General features: G+C 34.9%; 1 protein-coding gene across 1 annotated transcript in view; it reads left to right on the forward strand.

Annotated features, from left to right (window-relative positions):
• LOC592279 (nucleolar protein dao-5) overlaps positions 1-18,020 on the forward strand; it is a 54,534-nt gene that overhangs the window by 17,819 nt on the left and 18,695 nt on the right. The window contains exon 7 of the mRNA XM_791811.5: positions 12,497-12,645. Within this exon, the coding sequence (XP_796904.3) occupies positions 12,497-12,645 (149 nt within the window). The remainder of the gene's footprint in view (positions 1-12,496; positions 12,646-18,020) is intronic.

Below are 18,020 nucleotides of genomic sequence, written 5' to 3' on the forward strand. Positions count from 1 at the left end.
GACCACTTTTAATAATGGGACTTTGCCTCTTCAGACAATTCAGATGTAAAAGGGTTGGATAATGCCTTTTTTTACAGGGATAGCTAGTGCACACGTTATTTAGTAGATTGTTTTCAAGTGAGGTAGATAAGTACAAGAGTCTAAAAATTAAAAGTAGAAACTAAGAAAATGGAACCACTGTAACTTCAAAAAGGCTAATCATTGTATGAAGGACAGGAGGAGAAGTATGGAATTAAGGCACTTATTGAGGAATAAACATATAATAACGAATGTGAGAATTAAGAAAAAGAGATGGAGAAAGAAGTGTAAATAAAAGGGAAAAGAGGAGCAAGAGAGAGAGAGAGAGTTCTGTTGTGTACTATTAGGAAGTGAATCCACAATTGGATTAGTCCCTCCTATTATACCAAACATGCCATTGACTTCCCTCAAAAGCATTCTACTCATAGGTTTCGCCACATAGACTGGCATCTTCCATAAAGATGAATTCATATTCTGAAATCACTAGAGAAATAATGATGCCTTTTCCATGCAGCACGGCCTACAGGCTGGAGTCCAATTGCGGATGAATTAATGCACTCCGAACGATGATGGGCATGTTTACTGCCTGTATCTACTGATTTATGTATCTGTGGAGAGGAATGTTGTCTGCATACATATCACGGAGCTATAATTCAGCTAAATTTTAATGTCCTGACTCAGGCATGCAGTACATGCAAATATATATTCCTCACTTTCAGCATATCCTGTATATTCAGAAAGATGACATGGTAAATGTTGAATAGAGAAGGCTGCATGGAGCTGTGATTTTCAAATTCAATGTTGAAAAAATTGGTGGGATTTTAGGTTGTCCTATTGGCAATTGTAGAAGATTTCCCCTTAATTAGTGCTGATCAAATGCAACCAAAAATTACCGACTCTCAAAAGAGAGAACAAAAGAAGGAATGTGACCCCAACCGTCGTTGGCCCTTTCATTTGTGTAAGCTGATATGACTACAATTTTCATTTTGCAATAATAACTAACAATATTGATAATTAGTTCTGTTAGAGCTTCCTCTTTGACGCAAGTTGTGGTTTTCAAGATAAGTAGGTCATCAAATTAAGGAGATAATGTAGAGCAGCAGCTGACGACGTTCAATTTGAAGTCACCAAAGATTTCTTGGCAATGTGAACATGGCCAGGGATGTGAACGAAGTCGGCTGCGAGCGCCATTGAAGCGCATAACATCCTTCATCCTTCCATGTAGCCACCAAATTCCTAACCGAATCTCCTCCATGCTATATTGGTAAATGAGATCAAGGTCACGCCAAGGTCAACTACAGAGCGGACAACCATGGAGTTGTTTAGTCTATGGGGACAGACCCCCTCCTCCTGACTTGTGAACTTATATAACGGGACAATAAAGGCTCATTCACATATTACCTTACAATTTGAGAGATAGGTTGACAGAAAAACATCTTCAATTGGTTCTTCATATTTTTAAGCCTGTAGTATGTCGTTTTTTATGTGGCAAATCTTGATTGATTGGTCTTTTTCTGTTAGACAGTGATGTTGACAATATAAAAATCTGAATTTGATTCAAGTATAACTGAATCAGTATTGAGGTCTTCATATGATCCTGCTGTCCAATGGGCAGCAGAGTTGATGGTATGGAGGAACAAAGAAGCTGTCTCTGTGGACATCTTTCAACGGTCTCTTTTCCAATTTTGATGAGAAATGTACATGATTATTTCAAGCAATTTGCACCCTGAATTGATTTAAGCCTGTCCTTATATTTTACCTATAAAAATAAGAACAAAATTATACCTACATAGGCTACATAAAGTTTCATGCTTCAAGCTTCTTTAAAGTTTCATTATGATTCCAGGAACAAGAACAAGGAAGTCATGTGAAAGACTTAATACTAGACATCCATTTACATTCCAGTTACATATTTCTATTGAATACCCCAAGACCAGGAAATTATTAATATCATCTTTCTCATCCTACATTGTGATAGCACAGGCAAGTGGGGTGGAGTGTCCATTAGTATTTAGTTATGGTGCTTTGTGGTGGGATGATATGATGTTGCTAGTCTTACGGGCCTAGGAGACTGCAGAAGGAAAGAAAAGAGACTTGACAACTGCGCTCATATTACAGGCAGGGGAACAGAGAAATTTATCATTCCATATCCCTAATTTCCCTCTCTGATGAGAGCATAGCCTAGGAGGAGAATGTAAGGAAATCCTCTCCCTATCCATGTGTGGAGAATCGCCCCTTTTTTGCAGTCAATTTGATTTATTGACTCGGAGCGCTCAGAATGCATAACTTTATCGGAAAGGGAATGTTGTTTGAAAGCATTCATTATTAGTTAACTGTTGTTGTCTTCTTGCAAAATAGTTACCATATATGTGGACAATCACCCCTATTAGCAGCCAATGTGATCCATTGACATAAGTCTGGATGAATGCATAACTTTGTTTATGCTGAGTCGTTGTTTGACAGCATGCATGGATGACTGAACCTTATTAGATAATTTAAAAACAAGATGTAGTCTCCTTCAAGTTTGAATCTGGTAAACAACACATACATTTACAACTGCTTTTTTGTATTACCAAGGGACAAGAGAGCTTTGTTCAGCTGTTTGAGCATCTAACATACCGACTGTATAGAGCCAGAAGGGCATTACCGGTAACTCTCTGTAAATGTACATGTGTTAGCACCATTCTGGCTCTCAGCAGACTATCCATACACTTTATGTGTTGCCCATCTGTAGCTTCAATGATGAAATACATGTATGCACATGTAGTCTTAATGATACCTAATAAGGAATTAATTTTTCTAAGAAACTTGTTATTGATCAGAGCTGGGCCCTACTGAAGCTACTGAAATCATGGCATTTGATTGGCTGTATAAGTAAATATTTTTGATTTTGAATCACTTTATCTCTAGCTTATCTAAGAAATCAAGCTTTTGGGTAGTGTAGTTTGTTTTCTTTATTTTGTCTATCCTTGAAAATACACACTATTTTTTGGTCTACGTGGGAGTTCGATGACATAGATTTGTTTACATTTGCAGATGTATTGTGTTCAATTTCAATGATAGGATAGGACTTTACTTACTGTTGAATAAAGAGAGAATTCCTTTTGTTGGGGATTACTGTACCTTTACGTGAAGAACATAATCATCACTGTAATGTCTAGTTTTCCATGACTGTGTGTCAATACAAAGTACTACATTCACCTTTACATTAGAAGGATGAAATTGAGTGATATTGATGCTTTAAAAATGGACGACATACATACATGTAAGATGCTGCCAAAAGTTAGTGACATAAATGTAATAGTGTCACCATTGATTATCTTGTAAAGGTAATCATGAGTTCAGGTAAACTGACTTAAAGTAATTCTGAATTGTTTTTCATGCAGTCGGTAGGCAGTTTGGACTGTCCCGCACCCAATATAGAAATAATATAAACAAATATAAACAAACTAAAAACAAGAAACCGTTGGAAATTACGTTCCCTGAAAATCACTATTGAAATTTGCACAGTGACTGGACTATGAGTGACAATTTTTCAGAAATTTCTCTTTAATATAACATGCTGAGTGTAGCCAGTACAATAAAAGTATTTACAATCTTCTATTTTGAAGGGAAAAAAAGAGGTCAACCCTCTGCCCTTTTTAATGATGATCAAATAGTTTAGGTTTAGAATGTACCTGTTAGTAAGGCTGTGCACAACAGTGTAATGAGGTACCCGAGTACACTCCTATGTTTACAAGCGAATACTCGAGTATTCGGACGCCATGGTTTTTTTTTGTTTTTTTTTTATTTTTTTTATTTTTATTAATTTTTTTAATTTTTTTTTTTTTTTTAATTTTTTTTTTATTTTTTTTTTGTTGCCACCACCATACATACCACTGTCGCCGAAAACGCATGCAATTTTACTTTGAGTTGCAGTTGAAGGCGCCGATTTAATAATAATAATAACAGTGAACAATGCTGTTTTAAAAACCAAGGATGGCAGAATAATCCATTTTCCTCCAAGTCCAAGCAGAAATCCAGACATTTGGTCCCAGTTTCTGAGTGGTGAGTTTGACAGTGCTTGAGTTGGGAAACATTTTTACCGACGGCACCATGCCAGCGGCCGCCGCTCACCCAGGCACGGGTAAGCGTCGGCCTGGACATTTGTTTTTTTTGCGGCCGAATATTCGGGTATGAGAAATCGTACCCGAGTAGTTGTCAACCGTGCGGGTACTCGAGCATTCGACTACCCTTCACAGCCTTACCTGTTAGATAGTTCATTGACCTTCAAAACTACCATATCAAGAACAGAGTAGGATTGATGAAGACATCAGGTGAAAGAAGATCGGGAGCTACATATAGCACTGCCAATTACAACTAATTACAACTAATTGGATAAGTTCTAATCCTAGGATTTGACCTACATGTGGAAGATTGAAATCATTTTGTAGAGACAAGTGGCTGAAGATGGCGAACTTGTGAAAAAAACAGGGGGTCATAAATTGAAAGTTTCCATCCTGACTCCCTTACTCATGCTTTCATTCAACACTGTCTTTCTTTTTGCAAAAACCTGAAGAAAAATATTAACATTTGAAAGTATACCAGTATGTATGGTTTGGAATATGGTCTCTAGGATTTGTTATTTACTTGCAAGTAATGTCATTTCATCCTACTCATGTGTTATGACTTCTCCAATTTCATTTTGTTTATGATCAAGAGAACATTAGAAAATGTGTACATCCCAAATACTTATGATCATTAACCCAAAACTCTAATGATAATAATGATTGGCTTCCATGTTTGATTTGGGTGAAATTAATGTTTTCATGTCTTATGATATACAGAACTGTGATTTGGTTGACAAGTATAGTCATCTGCACAGTACACGTTTGTTTTACCCTCTACAATTTATGATGACACATTCGTGTGGTGTGGGCCCTAATAATAGGAATGATGTAATGTTTTGATTTGTACTATGAACAGTTGTAAAGGAAGAGGTGGTCCTACCGAAAACTTCACTGTTTAGTCAATTGTAATGCTCACGGTTTATGTTAACTTTAAGTATGTGGGTATGTATTATGTATACTGGGTAACCAAGTATTGTACTTTCTAAAAAGATTGGTGCTGTGCCTGCTTTTCTGAAGGAACTTGTTCAGTATAATTGATTGGTAAATCAAGTTGATGTGTAAGATTGCCCAGCATTGCTAAAAGAACATTTTACAAGGAAATCATTGGACTAAGAAAAAATTAGGTATTAAACTATTAATGCCACATACACATATCATACAGGACACAATATGTGTACATGTAGGATGAATGACCATTTTAATCCTCTTAGGCTCATTTTTGTTGTCAGGGTCACATATGTCCTTCCTGTATGTTCATGTCATGCCATGGCCTTGTACAACCAAATGAGGCTGCCAATGGATATTTGCTAAAACAAGGTTGCTGAATGTTTCCTGAAATAGATTTCAAGTTAAAAGGGGAGAAAAGTTTACTCATTTGAATAAAAACAAAAAATAGTCAGCTTACAATGTATGTCAAGATCATGGGTCATAGACTAGTCACTGTACATAATTTGGTACATGTAAACTGTGTTTAAAGAATTAAATCAGAAATATATTTTAAAGTTATGTCAATATAGATAATAGCACTGTTATGGTATTTAGATGATAAGTTATATTTCTGACTTGAAATATGATTGGGAATTAAAGTACATTATATAGCTATTTCAGTTACAAATATCATTTTTCAAGGATATATTGTAATATACTTGTACATATAGTTCTCAAATTTGGCCATTGGAGTGTTATATTTAGATAATACAGATTTGTTGTACACCTTATTTTCTAGGTCACATGCTGAAACACACATGCACATCAGTCATTTTTATTGTACAGAAACCTACTGCTGTTAAAAAAAAAATTAAAAATTGTTTATCCGAAAATTGCACTCTTGGAATCGGGAACTTCTGTCTGATAATATACAAAATAATATTGATCTTGGCTGACTTTTGCTTTTTCTGTAAACAAGAATGCAATGCCAACCATGCTGTGGTAAATGATATTCTGATATATAGAGATCCATTTCAGTTAGTGCTGTTGTCAAACGTTTAACCGTCCGGTATCCGACCGCCCATGGCGGATTCCGTTTTCAATTGGACGGTTTCGTTTTCCTGTTTTTTTTTTTTTTTTAATAATTTTTTTTTTTTTAATATTTTTTTTTTTTTTTTTTTTTTTTTTTTTTAAAGTTTAGATTTATGCCCCTCCACCTGGCACTATGCCTGGCAATGTCTCCTAGCTCAGTAATCGGTGTGATGACTTACCACTTGGAAACTAGAACAACACTCCAATTTGTCTGTCATCTTGGTTTGAAAGTAATCTTTGTAATAGATCTCAATATATATTCATCCAAGTTTAACACATGGTGTACCACAAGGTTCTATCCTAGGTCCTCTACTGTTTTTAATTTACTTTAATGATCTTACACATTATTCTAAAACGACATTGTTACTATTATTTGTGACTAGTTCACAAGCACGAATCGGCGCCTTTCAGTTAAATCACCTTCCTGCTTTTTCACACGGCCAAAAAAAAAAAAAAAAAAAAAAGATTTTTTTTTTTTTTTTATTTTTTTTTAAATAAATCGTTTAACCGAAAACCGTCCGGTTTTGACAGGCGGTTAAACGGAATTTGAGATATCCGTGATGTTACAGCTCATCATTTTTGTGTCAGATGATGCCCTTGCATTGCTCTCTAACTTTGATTTATCATTATAGCTGTTCCACCAAAGATAGATTCTAGGCTAGTCTATGAAGTCTTCCCATCTATCATTCCCTCACAATTCTGTCTCAACTAATGAAATTGTCTTGATTTATACTTATGATGCTTAGAAACAGAAAAATGCTGTACAGGGTGTATAACTGCATGGGAATAGCATAGTGCTTCAATTTAAATCAGCCCATAATTAACTCTAGATTACTTTTTCTAGTAAAAAGAAACTATGCTTTTGAATTGCATTAGTTGCATACATTGAAGGCCGTTGTTTAAGCAATAAAGGTTAAAAAGGGTTGCATTTTGGCCTTGTTTCAAAACATTTTATTAATAATCTCCTCAATTTAGCTGAACCTGGAGATTTCTTTCCTTATTTAGCCGGACTCTGTTTTCTCTTGTCATCTTTAAACTTAAACCGCACAATCTTCTATAGATTCCATATGAAAGGGAAATTAATGTTGACTACACACTGTCACTTTCTGTCACTAGCCTCCTGTAGAGACATACTATTTATTAAATACATGCATCAAATTTTCATTATACACCCAAATATATGTTCGAGACAGAGACCTTTTTCTAGGTTTTTTGGCAAGATCATGTTCTTCGAGCAGCCAACATTAATAAGATGATCTCCGAAGACCTTGAGTGGGAGATATCATCTGATGTTGTTTCAATGTGTGTCCAGCCAAAAATGTTGTGATGACAATACAATTGTTGATAGATATTTCCAGTGAAGCAAACCAGCTGGTTCATGAATTTGTTCAAGATCTCCATATATGTGACTTATAACATGTGCAATATCATGGTTCAGATTTTGTATAAGAGTATAATGATTATCATCCCCTCCCAATTTAATTAATCAAATGTTTTGTATGCAATATTTTTCAGAGATTAGAACATGATTTGTAGCATAGGGTCCCCCTTTTCTGGAAGTTTACAATGCCCCCTCCCTTCCTTCCTACTCAATATATGGATAGATTGACATAAGTATATCATCTGGTGAAATGTGCTGTCTTGCATATATATATAAGCATCCACCTGTCAATCAAAGACAGAATACCATAAATTTTGAAATCTGTGATTTGGCTATAATCTATCCCATGAGCATCCATTGTATATTGAATCTCAAGAAATGCATGCTTTGGTAGGACTTAATGTAAGTGAGCTTCATCTTTGTTAATTTGGCTAGATTTCTTCAGAGTACATACTTATCATGGGATAACTTCAAAATGTGAAAAACCCACATCTTGCATAATTGAAAACAATAGAAAGTCATATCAATATAAATGTGCATACAGTTCAAAATAGAAACAGGACTCTGCCTACTTATCAAGAGCATACAGAACAATGCTCGAACACTTGAAAACATCCAGCGAAGTTTTCAAGGATGGACAACATTCCCACATAAGATGTTCTTATTAAAGGTAATACAAAGCTTTGGTATGGGGTCATGAATTTGGTTCAAATTAACATAGTGGAAGCATATGTGATCCTACAATATTCAGTGATCGTTGTCGCGGTTGAAATCGAGTCTAAAGTGAAAAAAATTCAAATTATTAGCTCTTTATGTTGTATAGCTCCCTCTCAAGGTCAAGATATTGATTTAGCTATAAAACAATGTTTCTTGACAAAAATCGAGCGATTTGCTATTCCCGTTTATTAATTATATATCACAACTGCATATTCTGAGATTTTCATGTTCGCAGCTATCATTGTATGGCCGTAGGCGCTATTTGAAATTTATCAAAATTTACCGGGAGCACTGGTAAATTTTTATATTCATTATATCTCGAAAGCAGAAGTGTTTTATGGGATAATTTGTTTAGTGCTTATAATACATCTGCAGGGCATCCAAATATATCAAAATTGTAAGGAATTACTATCCAGCCAATTTTCAAAATTTACCAAAACTTTGTATTACCTTTAAGTATAAGGATGCAGTCCATGTTTAGGTATAATTGATAAGACATACTAAGTATTGTATCTCAATGATTGTGGGGGCGTTACTTGCTTTCTTTGAATAGGGATAGCTCTTAGAATGTCAAGTGTGTACTACATGCCTATAATAATCAGCTTAATAATCAGCTTTGCTTCCCTTTAGTAGGGTCAAACATTAAACAAAACAAAAAATATTTTTGGTTTTGGAAAGTGGATCAAAATACAAGACCATGATGTTGTGCTCAAGATATACATGTGTCATCCTACATGTGCAGTACAGACTTTTGTATGCATACAGTTATGAAAATTACAGACATCAAAGCAACTTTCTTCATCATGGCAATCATTTCTGACCAACTTTTAGTCAACCGAGTGCCAGAAGGGCGTTGAAATGTAAAATGTGGTTAAAAATGCCTTTCTGGCTCTCAAAAGTTAGAATGTGTCTTACACTCTATATATATATGTACTATACTTAAGTCATATTTATGAAAGGAAGTAATGATAAGATGTAAATAAGGAAGCTAAAATCAAATTTTACTACAGGATGAGATTCACTTGTAAAATCAGGATGCAGAACCACCATAGCGTTCAAATGACTGTTCCGGGTATTCGGTTGTAGTTTCTGTGACCATCAGATACTTTTGTGTAGGAGAACCATTTTAACATGCACATAGTTTTTATAGGTCTTCAAAGTACATTACAGGAACAATTAGTCATTTTGTACATATACATGCCACAAGGCCAACTCTGTAATGTGATGTGTGGTATTGTGTGCATGGTAACACCATGACATCTAATCATGAAAATTTGATAATAGAATAACACTTACACTTAACATAACAATATAGGGTATACTCAGTCAGCATGATAATGTTAAAGTGAAATACATGTTGTTGAAGGGAAATTGGTTGAATAATGCTCTGACAAAGTCTAAAGGAAATAAGGATATTTCTGACAATCTACATGTACATAAAGTGGAATTAGGATCAGGAAGTACACATACTTTGTGTGATTTTTTTTTTAGTATTAAAGGTTTGGATTAATTGCAGATATTGGCCATATGGCATTATGTGGAGAAATTGTGATAAAGTGTAATTGTTATGCTTTTTGTTATGAGCTTTGATTTAAATAGTGGTGTTTTAACATCTTCAGAAGATACCTGAACTTATAAATAAATCTTATCATCACCGACTGAATATGCTAGACAAAATAGAAGAATGGAATATGAGGAGGGAGGGGCTGCAGGAAGTGCTGAGTGAGTAGGGATATGTATTAAACCACCGTTTTCCGATACACATTTCTGTGAAGAAATACACATTTTAAAAGTTATTAGTTAAGTAAAAAAGGTATTGAATTGATTTCTCTGAATTGATGATTTGTAAAACAATTCATTATCATTTAACATTATGAAGAAGTATAAAATTGTACATCCCATGATGTAGAAGAGTGAGTAAAAAAATAGCCTGTTCACCGACATGAAAGAAAACATTTCTTACTCAAATTGTTCAGTTATAAATGGATGGAGTTTTATTTATTTTCTTACTTCACAGACAGAATTAGTTAGACAAAAAGGGAGAAAAGAGAGAGAGAGAGAGAGAAAGAGAGAGGGGGTAGTAAGAGAGAGACATCGAGAGAGCCTTGTAGCTGAGAGATAGAGAGAGACAGAAAGAGATGCCATGAAAGACATTTATTTAGTATAATGTTAATATTGGATGTCTGATCTCATGTTCCTAATTCAGGATGTATCACATCTCAAAGGATATTAGCCTAAGGACTGCAACAAGAACTGCCCAGGGGTGGAGATATGGGGAGGGGGGGGGGGGGGGCTGCCATATATTGTGGGGGCTCTCTTGGAAATATATACATGCAATGTATGTCATAATATAAAAGAGACGTGTAGCATTTCATGATCTTCATGTATTTTCTGTGTGCGTATTCGAATCTGATTAATCAAATTTCTTTCTGTATTACAAATACTACAAATCATTAAGTTTCATTAGTATCATATCAACAAAGCTTGGCAATATATATGCATCCTTCAAGCTTAGTTAGTAGTTACAATTAGAGTATGTCTTGTTTTGCTCTTGTTTCAAACTGCATAAATGTTGCCTATTTCCCAGGTGTTATTCCATAATGTAAAACTAAAAGGTACATTTTTTATTCAAAAGACTAGGTATTTGCTTTACCCCCCCCCCCCCCTGCCCCCTAAAAAAAAAGAGGCCTACAAATTGAAAATCACAACTCTTGAATACCTATGGTACTTTATAGAAGAACATTACTCTAATATTTGTATTGCTACACCGCCATGTTTGGTAAAGGGTATGCCAAATGTTTCCCCGCTGTAGCAATAAATATTCCAATCCAGACATCATCAATACCACACTGACATCCTATAGGGAAATAGGGTCATACGAGTGGGAATGTTAAAGGGAAATCTAACCTAAATAGGCAACTTCTCTAAAGAAAGCAGAAAAATCGGAGAAGAAAACTGATAAAATTTTCAATTAAATCTGACTAAATATAAGAAAGTTATGAATTTTGAAAGTTGTAATCACTACACGTATGAGCACTTCAAATTGGCTGATGCGGTAATGTCATCTGTTTCTTTCCCATCTGTTCCAACATATAAAATTCTAAAATTTACATTTTCAAACATTTATTGCTCAGGATGGTCTATAATATTCTTTTTAGAGGACCTATAATAACATGCTATCTATAATTTATTTTGAGTAGTGCCCCAGGAGAGTAGGAACTTACGAAAAATTAATGATATTTTTGTACACAGCAAATGGGAAAGATATCCAAGTCCTACATCACAATCCACTGACCAAACTACCAATTTGAGATTAGACGTAGTGATCTCATATTTCAAACATTCATAACTTCCTTACTATTGGTCTGATTCATTTCAAACTTTTGCCATTCTGTTTCTGTTATTTTTCTGCTTTCATACAAATCAAGTTATTACAAGGGTTGGATTGCTCTTATAGAGTTTCCTGATATTCCAGAGTATCTTTACCACTCCAAATTCAAACAATTTTTATCAGGAAACAGATTGGACAAGGATTGAACATGGATCAGACAAGAATGTCATGGTAAATTTAATGTTGCATGCTACATGTTTATGAGTTCTTACAGCTTTAGCTTAGTTGGAAATGACAAAGGTTAATGAAATTGCATGACAAAAAATCATTAAGAATTGTTCACATCCACTTGCATCCAATATTATAGTTTTCCACCGTGTACTGTATCATTATGCATTAGTGATTATCCAAGAGATATTAGAATACATTTCTTGGTTTCTTTTCAAAAATGATTAGGTGCATGTAATAAAGCAAGGAAATGTGTTTAGAATTATAAAATGATTTACATTTCATGTCGCACTGAATGCAATATGTTTGTAGTTGATGACAGCATGCATAATTTGTTGTTGGCGGTCATATACATGCACCAAATAAATGTACAACTAAGGAAATCATAAAGAGTATCATGGGTTATTTTCTTTTGTTTGATTATTTGTATATATCACCAGTTGCCTTCAAAGATTATTGTTTATGTGCATGAGATATATGTGGAAAATGGTGCTACCTACATGCACATGTACAGTACTTTTTGGACTGCAGATTTAGGAGGAGGAGGAGGAGGAGGAGGAGGAAGAGGAGGAGGAGGAGGAGGTGGTGGTTTGTTTTTAACATAGTGAATCGTGTTCTTTTATTTTTTTGTTATATCTATTCTATTCAAACCAAAACTTGACATCTTATTCTCTCTTTTCTTTCTTCATGCAGGACAAAGAAGAGAAAATCTTCAACCAGTTCCATTACACAGCCTGGCCCGACCATGGAGTCCCTACATCAGTCAAACCTATCTTAGATATGATCAAACTAGTCAGAGAGTACCAAACAGCAGAGGAACCTCCTATAGTTGTCCATTGCAGGTTAGTCAGTTAATGATTTTACCACATTTTTGTTGATCTTTCTTCTTTTTTTGTCAGCTTTTTCATTCACCTAGCTGTTTTAGCATTATTATCATCATTGATGATATGACTTAGCCCTACCCTAATCAGGCTAGTCAAAGAGTACCAAAAGGCAGAGGATACCATGTAGGCATCTATTGCAAGTTAGTCAATATCATCATCATCATCATCATCATCATCATCAACAACAGTCTGTGCTTTGGAAGAGGTGATTAAATTAGTCAGTGATTACAAATCAGGAGAGGATCCTCCCACAGTTGAACTTTGCAGGGTAGGTCCATACCTGTATATTCATTGTAAGTCTGACTTTTCATAGTAGAACAATGAAGTTTCTATGTGGTCTTATCTTTGATACCGGTTCAATACTCTACACCTGCAAGATTAGCCAGTTCAGGTTATATATAGAAAGCATCAATTCAGCTGGGCTTGGCTATAACCAATTCAAACTGAATTCCTACTGTCTTCACCTCCTTCACTCTCTTTTACACCCTTACCTAAAAGAGACAACTAAGGAAGAGTTTCAAGCTCTAGAAGATTATTTGATCAACACTTGCTTGATCTCGGGAGGGGGAATATTGCTGCTACATGAACATTGTGTACTTCTATGTTGAAGATTTCCTCCTGGAGGAAGTATGCTGTGAAACCTAATGCAGGATGAGTTATATTTAGATTGACAGTGAAGACAATTTCTCTCATCATCAAGGCTTTTTCGATGGACCAATTTGGCTGATAAAGAGCTATTTTCTTTGGAATTGTAGTATTCTTGAGTTTCAAATAGGTCTTCAGTGAATTCAAATGTTTATATGGAATAGTTGTGATTCAATCCAAAGTTCCAAAGCAGAGAGTTTGCTTGGGTATTCTCAAAGGACTTGAGCACTAGATCAACCTAAACTATACATAGAAAATCCACTTTTCCTATTATCCTATAAATGATACTACACCAAACTCCTTTTCCAAGAGCATTTCCCATTATGCAACATTATCATATGTTGAATGAATATCATTCTTCCCCAGAAAAGTAACTGCCTGCATTATAGAAATAGTTTTGCCTTTCATCCATAATATTTACGTCAATATTTGGTTTAGTTTTGTGAATAAGTAGCATTAAACTAGTCCATGCTGAAATATTATGGAATTAATGCAATTCAAACTACTTGGAATGTAGCATCAATCATTTCCCTAATGACATTCTGTCATCATTTTACTGGTAAGCCGGATGTCATTGGATATTTAATCTGTTCTCTGTAATGATTCTAACTTGCCATCCAACATGCCTTTTAAAGGGATACTGCATGATCCTTCTTTGTTTTTCTAGATGGGCAATCAGTACATCTCCGTTTCCAGTTCATACAGACTCATAAGGCCTGTTTTCATCAGCTCAAGTTCGCCAAATAACCCGCTATTTTAACTATCCTGATCGCAAATTAGCCAGTTAATTAGCGACCTCATCAGCCCACGGTAACAATTAGCAGGATATTAGGTCTTGGTCTTGTTTCCAAAATATCCCGCTATTTAGGCCGTCCGAGCTAGATTGTGATCAGCATATTGGTCTGGTAAAGACGCATTTTCGAGCTTCCGGATAATATCCTGAGTTTGAAAAATAGCGGGTTATTTGGCAATCTCGAGCTGATGAAAACAGGTCAATCGTTACAGATGCGAAGTTCGTTGGGAGAGGGTCCTCAAAATAAAAACTAGCCATGCACTTCTGTATCCCTGCTCATGTGATTATATGCCCTGATGGAACAAACCTGTCACCAGTACCTAATTGGAGGAGCTGCGTTGAGCCCACAGAGCTTTCTTTATGTTGTGGGATGGTATGTTGTTTTATTGGGGATTGCCGGGATTCACATGCATCCCTGGCTTTTGGGATTGGATGTGGAAAGAGCAAGCCACCAACCAACGTCAGAGCACCTGGCATGGCTGCTGGCTCTCTAGATATCAGTTGCAGGAAACGATCGTTCTGTTGGAAAGATGTGAATATCAGAAGGCAATAAATATATATTGATATATTTAAATTGATAATCCATATTTCAGGTTCCATCTTTGAAAATACATCTTTAGATGAAACCACTTATAATCTTTTCAAATTATAATTTTCTAATTTAGGCTGACATAACCTTTTTCTGAGGTTTAACACCTCAGATGTGAAAGGATGGCTCCATTGGGACACCTGAAATACCTGCATTTACTCTTTTACAGACAATGGAGTTTTGATCTGCATTTTGATAAAATGGTTTGTTCTAGACCAATCCAGTCAATTCAATTCAATTCAATTTTTTGATTTATTCAAAAGCAAGGTATTTCATAGGAAATGCCACTTTATTCAGGTATTACATGTACTTGTATCTGTGGTCTTTTAAGGAAAGAGGAACAAATGTTCAGTTGAAAACTATGCTATAGACTACATGGATACAAGTACATGTAGAGTGGAAAATCCATCTTTTAGATGTATTTCAGACAGCATAGTTTCAGTCATTCCGTCTTCCTAATTATTTTTTCAAAACAAAAGCCTGACAGTCTAAACTGTGCACCCAATATCAAAGGACAGACTATGCATAAGGCACACGCAAGTTCAGGTAAATTAAAGAAAACCTGTCCATTTCATCACGTTATGCTGTATAAAAGGTAGATAGAAGCTAGTACTCCCACAACACACATGCACCCCCCCCCCCCCACCGATACATGCACACGATACACACCAACATATGCCCAGTCAATTTACATCATTAATATCCACATAACATTGTACATTATATATGAACACGTACTTTTAAAATGTGGAATGTAATCAAAATTCCAAGCCATGTTAGAACAACATTGTATGGTGTGGAATCACATTCGGTTTATTTCCCAAAAAGACTTGTAAGGTACGGATGAATGTGAAGGTATGGGTAGAACCTAATGAGGATGATTCATGTTACATGATTGGTGCCTTGGGCATAGGACGTGTACCCTTATTTAGGTCAGGTGATCTCCTAGTCTCATTGGATATTGTATGCACACACTCAAATTATAAATATAAAAATAGACTTTAGAAATGAGCTAAAGCAACAATAGACTCCCTTCACATGTTTCATGTACAATATTTAATCGCTTTCTGTGTATCTTTATTTAAGAACTGAATAAAAATAGATATTTGGCAAGGAATTTAAGGTTGCATTGATGGATTAATATGAGCAGAAATCCATCCAAAGTAGTCAGCAGAATTTGTTCATTATTCTAATTTTTGCACTTTTATTTCTGCTGCTCAGTAAATATAATGATTTATATTATTATAATCAGGAATAAGTCCTGGGATTTTGTTTGGCAAACAAACCAGTATTCCAGTATGAAAATGATTGTTATACCCATAATAATTGCCTTAACCGGGTATTAAGCTGGTGGCATTGAAAAAAACCTTGATGAAATATGTTATCTATATATACATGTATTATATGAGAGGAGATAATTTGAACAGCAAGGACGTTATGAGCTATATTAAGATTATAAGGAAGAAGGAGGATACTACATTGAACATGTAAAATCACTTCTTCAGAATTATCACTAATAATGCATTTATAGGAAACATCTTCAAGCCTGCGTTATATATCATTAAGTGGGTGGGGTTAGCCTGTCAATTCTGACACAAATAGACCAAGTTGAATGTGCCAAGCCAAACAAAGGACATAATAGAGGTCATTTTCAGCAACCCAATAGGGAATTCAAGATTTTTTTATTTTAGGGGGGGGGGGGTCAAGTATGTATGCAAAATATCAGATAATGATAAACAAGAAATATTAGGCAATACAAATTTCTCTTGAAATTAATTTTATGATAACACTAATTGGTTCATCCAACTTTTTCAATCATATTTATGCTCAAGGTTCAGCAAAGGATAAGAATATATCATTATTATGCAGTGTTGTATTGTTAGTGTATGGACCATATGTACATATATACCCTGCACAACAACAACAACAGATCACAGGAAGGCCTGGGCAAAGGTGATATTGCAAACATTAATATTCAAGTGTAACATGTGCTAAGTATTAACGGATGCCCATAAAATAGGAATAATTTTTTGTTGTACCTCTTTTCATGTAATGGCTGTGACAATATGATAGATACGTGATAGATACTTTGATATCTTCTAAGTATTTTATTGATCAATAAAGTTAGCTCCTTAATTTTCTGAGAAGATATAACCTCTAGCTATCAAGAATAGATCATATTGTAACAAAAATTACATGAAAGGGGGTTTAAAAAAAGATAATATTACATTGGTTTTTACTTAAAGATAAACTTGAGTACTGGTAATGCTATTGCATTGTGAAAGAAAAGGTGTGGAATGGATCAGAAAAGTTGATCATATAGCATGTAAGTAATGGTGTGTAATGCAAGGTTCTAGAGTCATCAAAATCATCATAAATTTGGCAGAGTCTTGGTAAAGTAACAATCACTTACACAGATAGAAGTATATGGGACAACACACATGGTGTCGGGGCTAGTACTACCCTGATTTCCTTATCTTTCTATGCTCATTACTCAGCCAGTATACATTTTCTTCCAAAATTGTTTGGCACATGACATTTATTTGTAATCTTGAATATTCAGTGTAAGTTTCGTTAGATTCTGTGAGAATTCATTTTCTTTTTTTACCAGAACTCAAGTTTATCTTTAATGAATTAATTTTGTGTAAATGGCAATTTTAATTCCTGTTATGGATACAAAGAAGTACATAATTGAGATCCTGAATGTAGAAGGAAAATGAAAATCATGCTCTAGTTTCCAGTTCCTATCCAGAAAAGGTAACTAGGTTGAAATTTTTTCTTCTTAATTCTCACTTTTAGCCAATTTGTTGTGAAATTCTCATTATGCTCATGAGTAGTATACCCATGGGAGCTCACATTCAAGTAGATTTCCTGATATCCTGTGGCATTTTCAAGGGCATCAAATATATTTCCTTGTCTGACTTCCTGACACTTTATACAGCTACCTAAAATATATTTTACATCTTTATGAATCTTTTAATTTACAATTCTCTCATTAAACAGTCCATCTCAATATGCAGTACATGTATCATAATTAGGTTGATCTACTTCAGCATCAGTTACTTTGTGAAACAAAAATTGACATTCCTGGGGAAATATCCAATATCCCTGAGCAGATATTTTATCGTTTCTTGTCAAATGTGACCTTTAGAAATACTCCCCACTAAATACCATGTGGTAGTGAATCTGAAGGTCTTTAGAAGTTTAAGGATATCTAATTCAACACAAAATGGGTAAAGTGAGATGTATCCAATAAAGTCTCTTTAGTACTTCATTACAGGAATACATTATCAACATTAAGAAATA

This window comes from Strongylocentrotus purpuratus, unplaced genomic scaffold (genome assembly GCF_000002235.5).
Source record: "Strongylocentrotus purpuratus isolate Spur 01 unplaced genomic scaffold, Spur_5.0 spur5_scaffold_6, whole genome shotgun sequence".
Lineage (NCBI taxonomy): Eukaryota > Metazoa > Echinodermata > Echinoidea > Camarodonta > Strongylocentrotidae > Strongylocentrotus > Strongylocentrotus purpuratus.